General features: G+C 41.3%; 1 protein-coding gene across 1 annotated transcript in view; it reads right to left on the reverse strand.

The window, feature by feature from the left end:
- itpr3 (inositol 1,4,5-trisphosphate receptor, type 3) overlaps positions 1–12,738 on the reverse strand; it is a 67,417-nt gene that overhangs the window by 34,206 nt on the left and 20,473 nt on the right. Inside the window, exons 16-30 of the mRNA XM_063207908.1 lie at positions 12,315–12,487; positions 10,930–11,049; positions 10,216–10,407; positions 9,120–9,371; positions 8,602–8,746; positions 7,593–7,737; positions 5,722–5,906; positions 5,231–5,351; positions 4,887–4,941; positions 4,153–4,318; positions 3,173–3,349; positions 2,398–2,472; positions 2,009–2,128; positions 1,356–1,478; positions 119–319 (exon numbers count right to left, since the gene is read on the reverse strand). Of these exons, the coding sequence (XP_063063978.1) occupies positions 119–319; positions 1,356–1,478; positions 2,009–2,128; positions 2,398–2,472; positions 3,173–3,349; positions 4,153–4,318; positions 4,887–4,941; positions 5,231–5,351; positions 5,722–5,906; positions 7,593–7,737; positions 8,602–8,746; positions 9,120–9,371; positions 10,216–10,407; positions 10,930–11,049; positions 12,315–12,487 (2,250 nt within the window). The remainder of the gene's footprint in view (positions 1–118; positions 320–1,355; positions 1,479–2,008; positions 2,129–2,397; positions 2,473–3,172; positions 3,350–4,152; positions 4,319–4,886; positions 4,942–5,230; positions 5,352–5,721; positions 5,907–7,592; positions 7,738–8,601; positions 8,747–9,119; positions 9,372–10,215; positions 10,408–10,929; positions 11,050–12,314; positions 12,488–12,738) is intronic.

Genomic DNA, 12,738 nt, shown 5'->3' on the forward strand with positions numbered 1-12,738 from the left:
GGAGATGTACAGATGTCTGTAGGGAGAGGTCAGGTGGGATTCGAACCGGCAACCCCTAGATTGAAAGACCAACTCTCTACTAACCACTAGGCCACGGCTCATCTGTGTGTCCGCTCACCTCCGTCATGACCATGTCCTGGCACTTCTTGACGTACTTGCCCTCCGCCTTGATGATGGTGTGCAGGAAGTTGAGGTACTGGACGTGGCGGCCGTGCGTCGCCACGCAGTGGATGAAATGCTGCAGGACGTGCTCGCTCATCTCAGTGCAGAGCTGGTAGTTATTGCAGAAGATGTGCTGCACTGTCTCCGCCTCAAGAAGCTGAGGAGGACAAACCAGTAAAGACGGGGGAAAAAAATAAGTACCGGTACGGTAGAGGAGGAAGAAGTGTGACAGAATGCCTTTTCCTAAATGTATGAATGAGGTGATTGAACTTACACCAGCAAATCAGGCTGGAAAAGTAGCAATATTACAAGAAGCTGCGCAGTAAGACAAACTTCCTTTATTATGACATGATGTGTCATAGTTTTTTAAGATTCACAAGCTGAATCTCATTATTTTATTTATCAAATACCGCCATGTGCACATGCAGACACGCTTCGGTCCTTAAGCCATTGTCAGTGTGTAGTACACAGTGCATGCAACTTAAAGGGACACTGTGCAGGAAATGGTCAAAAAAGGTACTGCAACTATGCTGCTTATTGAAACTGAGCTGTCTATTGCCAAATTTGATCTTTACGTGAAAGTTTACTGAGTAATAAACAAATATTTTATAGTATGGTCCAAGTACAGTCATTTTTGCAGCTAAAAATGGCTATTTTTGGAAATTCAAAATGGCGGACCATGGAGAAGATCCCCCTTTGTATGTATGAAAAGTGCAATTTTTTCTCATAATGAATACTTAGAATTTGATGGTGGTGATAAGTATTCATGGAAAAGGTAACATTAGTGAGTGGGCAGCATGAATTCTGGAAATAAACAACTAAAAATCTCACACAGTGTCCCTTTAAATGTTGTTTGTATGCAAATGTAGTTAGGGAGGCGCCTGGGGAGTGATTGGCAGCTGCCATTACTGCTTCCACCTTCGCAGAGAGTTAACCCCTCCTACCCATCCACCTGCCTCATGCGAAGGAGGCTCTTGAATTGTCCCGCCTCCTCCCCAAACTCCTCCATTTTATTTCACTAGTGGTCCCACTCTACCATCCCTCTACACACAGGGGTTACTGTCGAAGCGGATCTCATCCTGCATGATCTCCACTTAAAGCATTCCAGGACCAAGGCCAGGTAACATGTCACACATGCCTAATGTACACTAAACACTCAATGGCGAACTAGTGAACTATGTTATGGAACTTACACCAGGAGTGAGGAACAGGTTCAGGTTCTTGTGAAGGAGGATCTGGTTTTCTTGGTTCCCTGTACAGAATCGTTGCAGGAACAGATGGGTGTACTTAATGATCTCTTGCATCTTTTTGTCGTTCTATGAAGAGATGAATTCAACAATTAGAACTGTACAAATAATACCATGTTCAGGAATATATTTGTGTAGTTTTTTCAGTCTTTTTAAGTGTGATATGTAGACATGGAAGATTTGTATTTGTCCACTGCAGCAACTCTTTACACCATTAGGTCTGTAATGTGGTCAGAAACCAGTTAGCTTTTTTGAGGTTTGTATGCGATAGTGTCTCATCCCAACTTGTCAATTTCTGAAAAAGTAAGTCCAATTTTTGACGTCTAAGGTATGTGAGTCAAAATGTGACGTGCACCTCAAAGGCGCCGAGGGGGGCAGCATAACTTCACTGACAGTTAGGCTTAGGAAAAGGTCAAGAATTAGGTCAACATTTGACGTGGCAGGTATGCCCTCAAAAATTGCTACTGGTCAGTGGAAATAAGAAATGTATGATTTGGGATGAGACTGTGTTGGTATGCAACATACGTAGATCTGTATACCTTGTTTTGACTACACAATTCAGCATGCCTATGGCAATGCAAACACATAAGAAATCTCACCTTGTCGTAAGACACCTGCAGAAGATCCAGCATCACTTTGTGAGCACCCATATTTTTCAGTAGGCGCTGCTGTTTCTTAAACACCCCTGAGCTGCACATCTTGTTAAGTCTCTCCAAAATCTGTGGAACAAAGCTAGTCATATACTGTGTACGGTATTTTGTCAAAAAAATGCAAATATGATTTTAACAACACTCACCGAAACGTAATAGTTCTGTTTTAACAACCGTGCCTACTGATATCAATCATTCTTTCAACTGAATGTTGAACTGACCTGAATCAATATTAAATTAGATCATGAATTTCTAGATATCTGTATCACTGATTTAATTCAACCTCCCTCTCCCCGAACACAGTCTTGCACTTTCACAGTTTGACTCTGAAAACAAACCTCTTTAACAATCTGATAGCTCTCGTTGTTCTTCTCCTGTTTCGGCTTCTTGGGGGCCACCGGCTCCTGAGAAGCCTAACAAAGGGAAAACAGAAATAACATGTAGGAGGTCACAAATATGAACAGACTCTTCACACATCATTAACAATCTAATTAGATGCTTGTCAGGGACAAATTAGTGATGTAAGGCTTTTATATCATTCTGAAGCACCATGGATTATATTTGCCTTCTACATTTGAACAGTCTGGAGTAGGAATACAAATTATTGATTAATTAATTAATTGTTAATTGACCTAATCGATTGACTTACAATTCATTGATAAGCAGCATTTTCCACCAAAGCTCAATGTTTACAAAAAAGAGATTAAATCTAAAATGTAAAATTGAAAATGAGATGAAGTCCTAAATGCAACATAAATTAATCTATATTTACATTCTTTAAATGATTGAAATGTTCCCACTCTTCACACTCCTCTTCATATACACTTCGTCATGCCCATTTGATTTGGCTCTCTCACCAGTCAAGTTGGCGATTAATTGCATTTTTTCAAATTTGATTAATGTTTCAATCGATTTATTGTTGTCTGGAGTCTGGAGGTTATGTACATACAGTGAACTATGCCACACTAGTACACAGCACACATAATCACACACCCAGAGTAGTGGGATGCCATTTACCATCCGTAACCAACATACACAACAATCACATGCATAATGCTTTGACAATCAACAGACAGACATTGTGATCATCCTTTCGTATTGTTATATTCTCACCTCTCCTTTGTCCTTCGCCTCTCCTTTATCCTTCTTGTCCTTCTTGTCCTTCTTGCCCTCCGAGCTCTTCTTCTCCACCCACAGCTCCGACTTCTCCACCATGGTGCGCAGCCGGTCCAGATCGCTCTTGATCAGCTTGTAGTTGTCCACGTCCTGAGTGGAGATCAGCAGCTGGACCTGAGGGAGACAGACGGTCGATTCGTTCGATGGACTTTTTCGTTAGCAGACGTTTCATTCACCAAGACATTTGACAAAAGTAATGTACGTACAGTCAATGCTCTACTGTAAAAGGGATACTTGGATCAGTCTGTCCACTACAGTACCTATGTGGAATTGGCACCCCATATGTTGAAAATATGACTAAAAACATTTTGGTTTGTGCATCTGTAGTGCACGGTTGTGCAGGCAAAATGAGCGTTTGTGCACAAACTGTCTTGAAGATATTTAACTTTCAAGAGGTTGGCGACCTTAGGTCACTCAGCATCCAAATGACTTAAAAATGGTTGGAATAGTTTGTGCTTCGATTGTGCACGTTCGCGCACGTAAAAGTAACATTTGTGCACAAACCGTTTTCATATTTTGAAATTAGGTCACTCAGCAACCCGTCAACATCCAAAATAACTCAAAAAAAAGATGTGGAGACCTGTTTAAAGGTGTGGAGGACCTCTTGATATCTCTACCTGTTTCAAGGTGTGGAAGACCTCTTGTCACAAGGTAGCTACCTGTTTCAAGGTGTGGAAGACCTCTTGTCACAAGGTAGCTACCCGTTTGAAGATGTGGAGGACCTCTTAATATATGGTAGCTACCTGTTTAAACGTGTGGAGGACTTCTTGCTATCAGGTACCGGTAGCTACCTGTTTGAAGGTGTGGAGGACTTCTTGACATATGGTGGCTACCTGTTTAAAGGTGTGGAGGACTTCTTGATATAGCTACTGTACCTGTTTAAAGGTGTGGAGGACCTCTTGACATATGGTAGCTACCTGTTTGAAGGTGTGGAGGACCTCTTGCCTCTGGCTGAAGTGTTTGAAGAGCAGCTGTAGCGCCCCGGAGACCAGCGGGGCGTAGTCATGCATGATGAGATGGATCAACACCCGCAGGAACATGCGGCCTCCCTCGTCATCCACCTCCAGGATGCTGTTACCCTTCCTGTGTGGAGCAAGAAAAGAGGTAATTAAGACCACAAATTGGAGAGCAATTTAAGAAAAAGCTCCCTATCTGCATTATAGGATTTTGTGTTTGTATCCTGGTTACTATTCAACTCCCTCATCATCCACCTCTAGTATGCTGTTACCCTTACTGTGGAAAAAGAGATGAGGTCATAAATGTAACACATAGGCAGGGGCAGTCCTAAGGGCAGCACCCAAAACAGAGTGGAAGTGGCATCATCATGAAATTCCGCTCCAGTCGACATTGCAAAAATCGCCATGTAGCACTATGAACATGCTATTCCTGCACTATTACAACACTATTTCTATATTAACATGGTATGAGTGGTTTGTATCAGCGGTTGTAAGTGTTTCTTCGCCAATTTTGTGGGAGTTTTGGTGAGGTGTGGGGCCGGGCTTGGGGTGCGGGACGCTGCAGGGATCGTCGCATGGGGTGCCGGTCATTGCAGGATCGGCACTGCATATACAGTAGGTGAATCATCAATGACAAAAACAACGGAATTACATTAATGAAGAACATTTTGTGTCATGGTAACCATTCAACTTACCCAAGACCAAACATTGCCTCTGCCTGCTCTCCGATGAACTGCAGATTGATGGCAGCTGTGGCAATAGAAAGTCTATTATATTTCCCACACAGAAAAACATACAGTTCAACTATTGACATATTTTATTAACCCCTTAGCGCAGAGCCCATGTTATAACCTTACTGTCAACAACATTGTAATGGCTATGTCTTAATCTGTTACTTAAGGTTCTCAGTACTGTCATAGAAATGTTGTTATGATGTAGTGTGGATGGTGTAGTGTGGAAGAGAAATATTTTTCCCCATCCAAAGGTTAACAAATCGACTAGCAATACGAGAAGCAACAACTGGTTCAGCATTATGCACCTGCACGCTCTATGGATGAAGTGGCATCAGCGTCTCCCATAGGGTACACTTCCACAAACTCCTTCTTGAAGACCGACAGCAAGTAAGACAGGCGGTAATCCAGTCGGACATTAAGGATAAACTAAGAAAAGATAAAGAGCAAAAGCAAATTACATTCATTGAGCAGTTAATTAGCAACTTCACTCAGTTTTCTTGTCATCACCATACTACCTTCTGTAATAAAGAGGAAACAAACAATTGAATTTTTGAATCACTGAACAGTATTTTTTTTGTCAATTACATGTGTATTCAAAAGTATAACAACTGTATATTCAACAGTTCAAAGTTCCATGCACAGCTCCTAGGTGCTGGTAGATGCAGGAATGTTCAATACTTCAAAAGAAAGAAGTCTACCGCACACATTCTTGACTTTATGCTTGTTTATTAGAGCGAACAACTTTCTTTGGAGTATAACAACTGTATGTTCAAAAGGAATTTGCTAAAGAACAGACCTGCAGTATTTCCAATATCTTGAGTTTCGTGTCCATGACGGTGACGTCCTGTATGTCGATGCTGTCCTTGAAGACCCCACCTCCCTCCAGCCCCCCGGCCTGTCCCGGCATCATAGACTGCTTTCTGAGCACCATTGTGGACATAATCTGCCCAACGCCATGGATGGTTTGTTTCATGTTTTTCCCTACAGAGGAAATGGGGCATAAAAGTAACGATAATAATCACATTATTAAGTTCGTCTTTAGTTATTGAGTGGCATGTTGTAGCAGCATAGTATTTAACAGAAAGCTAAATTGAATATTTGTTGACGTATAGACCCCCTATATTCACATATTCATTATATTTGAGTCTAATTACTATCCAGAGATACAAGGATACAAGGATGTTTATTTGTCCTTACAAACAACCTTGATTGTAAGTCTCTTTGGTTAAAAAGCGTCTACCAAATGCAATGTAATGTGATGTAATGTAATGTAATGTAATGTAATGTAATGTAATGTAATATAATATACTGAGAGACACTTTCACGTCACATGATCAAGTTTCATTGGAGCTGTTAAAATTCTGTCATCTGATCTTGCCCGCAAAGAAATGCTGTCTACTGAATGTATTAAATGTCCGGGTGAGAAGCTGAACTGGTTTCACAGGAAACCACAAATGCGCAGCTCTGCATCCTGGAGGGAAGCCTTCGGGCTAAGGATAAGAATGTCAGCTGATGAGGAACAGTTATCTTTCTTGAACATGGGCTAAGTTCCTGACAAGTTTCATTAAGTAACTAAAAGATAGCAGGGTGAGAATACTGTAAAATGCTAATTTTATTCATTGTTAGCTTTATATAGACAACTTCCTCTTCTTGTACACCAAAGTTAAAGTAGGCTATCTGTACACAGCCTTCTTACTGGTGCTCACTGAGCAGCTTTAAATGCATACTAAAATGTTCTCTTGCACACCAGAAACCTTACAATTAACCAATTGTCCCTTCGGATCTCCATACAATGTAAAGAAATGCAAAACAAAAACATTGAAAGTTACATAGAGTAGAGAAACTTTATTAAAATATTTAGAAAATATATAAAATCTAATCCCATGTAACGTAATATAATGTAAATGTAAAATGGTAAATGGACTGCATTTATATGAATATGCACTGCTTTTCCACTCCTTCGAGTACTCAAAGCGCTTTACTGTACATGTATGCCTCATTTACCTATTCCCACTCGCATTCACACACAAGTGACCATAGCATTTTTTGGCTCAGCCCTTTCTGAGATCTGAGCTTTTCTTATGAGGGCAGATTTTGTTTACATTAAAAACTTTCCTAACATAGGCCTACTCATAGGTTGTCTGCTGATGTTGCATAACCTTTTGGATGTTTTTGGGAATTACTATAAAAAAAAATTGAAATGTAAACAAACAACTGCCCCCATTACAATGACCAGGATCTCGGAAAAGGCTGAAGAAAAAAAAAATCTCAGGTACTGACAAGTCCAGGGTAGTGTGAGCATTACAACTGCATGTTGAAATTGGCTGTAGTTATCCTTTAACTGTTTTGCTCAAGGACACATCGATTGGGGTCAGGTGGAGTGGGGCTTGAACCTGCAATCTTCTGGTTGCCAAACAGGCTCCTCCACCAACTGAGTCACCACTGCCCAACATAACATGTTTTTTTAAAGTGTTTTTAGGGGCTTTTCTCCTTTTTTCTTGACAGGACCGTGAAGGACAGACAGGAAATGAGTGGGGAGGGATCTGCAAATGACCCGGGTTCAGTTCCGGAACAGAACCCAGGTCGCTGGTGTAGTAACCCAGTGCCCTACCGTTCTGCCACGGCTGCCCCCCCCCCCCCCAACATAACATGTTAATGTCATCTTACCCTTGGCATTCGTCTGGACAGAGGCGGCCTGTAGTGCTGGATTGGGGATGCAGTCTATGATGCCAAGCAACGTCCGCGTCAGACGCAGCAGCTCAAAGAAACTATAGAAGCCAAAATAGATGAGGTGCCTCGCCAAATTCACCACCTACAGGAGGAGGTCAGGACATGTTAACATTAACACTAATTTACAATTACATGCAAATTAACACCACCAAACTGGCCAAATGCTGGGGAAATTTCAGTCTGGCTGGTAGAAAACTTACTATCCACTTTTACCCATTAGAAAGTGAGTGTTTTTGGCTAGTGAGGTTAACATGTGAAATGAGGTGATTTTTTGTATTTATTTAGGGCCCTAATAACATGTAAATAATAATTAACAAACAATTAACTATGATTAACTAACAATAATTAATACTTATCAATAATTTTGCCCTAAACTCAATGCCATGTCATATTAATTTTCTGGTTATCTAATGTAAAGGAAAGTGTCCAAAGGTAATGCAATCTTTTTTCAGAAAGTGCGCTCAACTCCAAAATGGTTTCTTACAAGGTCTTCAGGTACGAGCGAACAGATGCATATATATTTTGTAGAAAAGCTGCATTCTCGAGTGTGATGTTTTGTAGAAAAGCCGCACTCTCGATTGTGTGATTTTGTAGAAAAGCCGCACTCTCGATTGTGATATTTTGTAGAAAAGCTGCATTCTCGAGTGTGATTCTTGCATTTTATTTTAGTGGGTTAGCATGACAGACAGGCATTTCGGCCTAAGCCTTCTTCAGCATCTTCAAGGTTGTTTTTGTTTTTTGTTGTTTGTTTGTTTGAGTTTTTTATTTTTATTTTTTTGGCTTTTCACTCCTCTCCTCCTATTAACCCCCTTCCATCTGCTTTTTTTTCTTCAGCGTCAAGGCCTAGGCCGAAACATCTGTCTGTCATGCTAACTCACTAAAATAAAGTACAAGAATCACACTCAAGAATGCGGCTTTTCTACCAAACCAAAAGCAATGCAATTACCTCAAAGGTCAGTTTGTTTTTCTCCTCATTAGCAAAAGGGAGTTCGTCGTTCAGGACATTGTTGAGATACTCCTCCATGAACGCCATCGTGGTGGCAAACTTGTTCTTCTTATTGTCTCTTGAAGAGTCCATGTGAGCGTCATAGCTGCAACAAAGACAAACAAAAGTACATCACTAACAAGCACAAGTAATAAGATAATGCAGATAAAGAAGAAAGTCACCGGAGCATCTTCAGATGTGGATAGCTTACTGTTTTTATTGAGCAAGTGCCAAGCTGATGCACCAGATTATGAAGTGCAGGAGCGCGGAGAGAATCTTTGTATACATTTGTATCAAGTAGGAAAGCCACAAAAATGTGACAGCATACAATAGATCTTCAATAAAAAAATAAAAATAAAAAAAAACCTATTTTTTAACAGTATCCTTGAACAACTTCCGTCATAGGAATATATTATGTAAATTCTAAAGCATTCACCCACATCTGAGAAAAATAGTTGCCAATGTGAACAGGTCCTTACTCTTTAATGGTGATACTGGTAGGGATCTCTGTCCAGAGTCTGGCGAACTTGACCGGGGTGACGAGCTCCTGGGGGTCGCGGTCGACGTGCGCGTGCAGCATGAGGCGACAGAAGGAGGCGCGGAGGTCAAAGGGTAGCGTCTCGTCCATCATGCAGAGGAAGATCAGGTCCACGTCCAGCTGCTTGGAGATCTCATCTATGGCCAGATACTGACGGTCCAGACACATGCGCGCATACAACTTCAGCTGGTACCTACAGTAAAAACAATGAATGGACAACCACACACAAGACAGATTTGTGCTCTTCTGGTACAACGTACCATTTTGTTTGAGCATTGTGGAATAGCTTGCGTACCCTAGCTATCATCATGGCCAATATGGCCCAAAATGGCCCAACCGGGAACTTCATGTTTTTCTCCACAGAGACGGGGCGTCAGTGAAGCGTGAGGCCACAAGCACAGGTCGAGGATGGGAATTCGGATAATGGAATGGACAATTAGACTTTGAGATTCTACTGTCCCCGCTATGGACCTACAAATTCAAACAGTTACAGACCTCTTAACACCATAGTTTCTACCTGTAATACATCAGCACGTTCTCCCATTTTGAATCAGCATATGGAATAACGTGTGGCATAAGCCCCATAAATGTGGCCTAATAGGTATCAGAGTATAGGACATTTTGAAAACTGAAAACTGACTCAAGACTCCACATGTTGTGATTGACTTCACTTTGACTTTTAGATTCTACTTTCCATGTTATGGACCAACAACGTCACTAGGGCTGTAACGATATTGTATCGAACCGAGGAATCGTGATACACAGAGTCACAATACTGTATCGTGATACAAGGAGGCAGTATCGTGATACGCTCTTTCAAAGTTTTATTACCCATTAGTCCAGAAAACAACCTTATGATTTAATGTGATAGTGTTTCCAAACTTCGTGGGGCGTATCGAACCGTAGGTCAAAAAAAATGTGTGAGTTGAGTGTATCAGTACAGCCCTAAACGTCACAGAATTAAAATGTATTAAATAATAATAAAATTTAAAAATAAAAAGGCGACTAAAAAGACCTCTAACACCGTTAGTTCCTACCTGTAATACGTCAGCACGTTCTCATCGTGGACGTTTCCTTGTCTGGCCTCGTGTGCCAGCTGCCGCACGCCCTTCTCCTGGACCTCCTTAGCCTTGTCCATCCACACCAGCCACACCTCGTCCTCCTCCGCCTCCTCCAGACCCAGGTAGTCAGAGTCCTGGCCGTCTGGAGAGTCCTTGCGTGCCCTGCGCCTGTGTGATGCCATAGACACATAACCTGAAATATTTTATGAAACTGGGGGAATACAGCCAATATGTTAGACATCAATCGTCCAGATTCTCATCAATGCGAGGTTGGTACAAGAAGGTATGCTACTGCACAAACGGTAGACTTCAAAATAACTTTTTTATTGTTTATGAGTTATTCATTATTTTTATTCAGCTGTGCAAAGGTTTTTCAAAACTCATTAACTAACACAGTGACTTCTCAAGTGAATCATTATGCCCTTAAATGGCATGGGTGTATTAGCGCAGCGCTCCACAGCACTGGCCCTCAAGCGAAACATCTTGAAGCTACTTCATGTTTTCAGTCGTCTACTTCATGTTTTCATTACACCTTCCACAGAACCCATCTTGGGAAAACTCATTACAGGGAGGCCAGAAACAATAACAGACAATCATCAATCCAGTTTTCCTTGGCCCACCCTATATAAATATTTTTGTGCTACTGATACAATGGCGAGAGAGGAAGAGTGTGAGGTAGAGTCTTCTCACTCTGTCTTAATGAGGATATCCTGGTTGACAGGGTCCAGGACACACTTGCAGATGAGCTCCTGGGTCACTGGGATAGCCACGTTGTTGGACACGCACAGATCCGACAGATAGTCCAGAAACCTGCAGATATCAATATGTATATATTGATACATTTACCATTCAGTTGTTACTTTATAATTTTGCCATTGGCATAACAATGGTATGGAAAAACTGTCAGACATTCTAAATGGAAAAGGGTACAATGGCCTGAAATGTGAACAATTCAACCCTTAACCCTCACTATTATCACATGTTGAATAACATATAGTAGGCCCATGAATTAAATGCAGCTATGGTAAATTGTACATTTACAGTAATGGCTACTGTAAGGATAACGTTACGCTTCAACATGACTACTGTAGGGATAACGTTACGCTTCAACATGACTACTGTAAGGATAACGTTATGCTTCAACATGACTACTGTAAGGATAACGTTACGCTTCAACATGACTACTGTAGGGATAACGTTACGCTTCAACATGACTACTGTAAGGATAACGTTATGCTTCAACATGACTACTGTAAGGATAATGTTATGCTTCAACATGACTACTGTAGGGATAACGTTATGCTTCAACATGACTACTGTAGGATAATGTTATGCTTCAACATGACTACTGTAGGGATAACGTTATGCTTCAACATGACTACTGTAAGGATAACGTTACGCTTCAACATGACTACTGTAGGGATAACGTTACGCTTCAACATGACTACTGTAAGGATAACATAAGGGGGGCATGGGGCAGTCGTGGCCTAGTGGTTAGTGAGTTGGTCTTTCAATCTAGCAGTTGCCGGTTCAAATCCCACCTCCATCCATGGCTGAAGTGCCCTTGAGCAAGGCACCTAACCCTACAATGCTCCAGGGACTGTAACCAATACCCTAAAAAATAATAGTTCTAAGTCGCTTTGAACAAATGAAAGCATCAGCTAAATGTAATGTAATGTAATATAACATAATTTATGAAAAGCTTCGTTGCAAAATGACGTATATCCATTTTGGAACATTTTGTATTTTTGTATTTTGTATTGGCCATTCCATTGCATTGCATTGCATTGCAAAATGTGTTTTATACAGGTTTAAAAAGTATGCTCTCAAAGTATTTTGAAGGCAAGAATCGCCACATAGATGATAGGTCTTCTGCAAAGTTGTAATATTCTATAACGAAGAGAAGACACTGGAGCAGCTCAGATGGGATGCTTTTTCTTTTTAATTCAAGTGCACAACTCTGAGCTGCTCCGGTGTCTTCTCTTCGTTCAAGATTATCTGCCTCCCTCCCGTTGATGCACCAGATGTAAAAACAGAAGCGCGTGGAACCCCTTTTTTGTTGTAACATTCTGTACCTGGGCTCCCGATTCTTCCGTACCAGGTTGACGAACGTCTCCACCTCTGTCTTGGTGATGTGTTTCTCCAGCAGCTTGCGGTTGTTGTGCAGCAGAGCAGTGATCGTGTCTTCAGCCAGGATGTCATAGCCGATCTGGGACTGCATCACTCCAAACTGCTTGGCAATGTACTCCTGTTTGCACAGACATACAGTATAATAGTTCAGTGGCGTCGTGTACAGATATTTTGAGGGGCAATGTACCTCTGTTTGCACAGACATACAGAAGTTCATGTTATGTGCAATTACTATATAAACTGAAGAGGTGGATCGCACTCGATTCTTCTTTTCTTTGTTTTTTTGTTTTTTTCACATGGCCGAAGGAAAAGCATTGAATCAACTGGAGAGGCACCAAAACGGGAGAGCGCTGTGTATTTATTAACTAC

The sequence above is a fragment of the Engraulis encrasicolus genome, chromosome 10 (genome assembly GCF_034702125.1).
Source record: "Engraulis encrasicolus isolate BLACKSEA-1 chromosome 10, IST_EnEncr_1.0, whole genome shotgun sequence".
Classification (NCBI taxonomy): domain Eukaryota; kingdom Metazoa; phylum Chordata; class Actinopteri; order Clupeiformes; family Engraulidae; genus Engraulis; species Engraulis encrasicolus.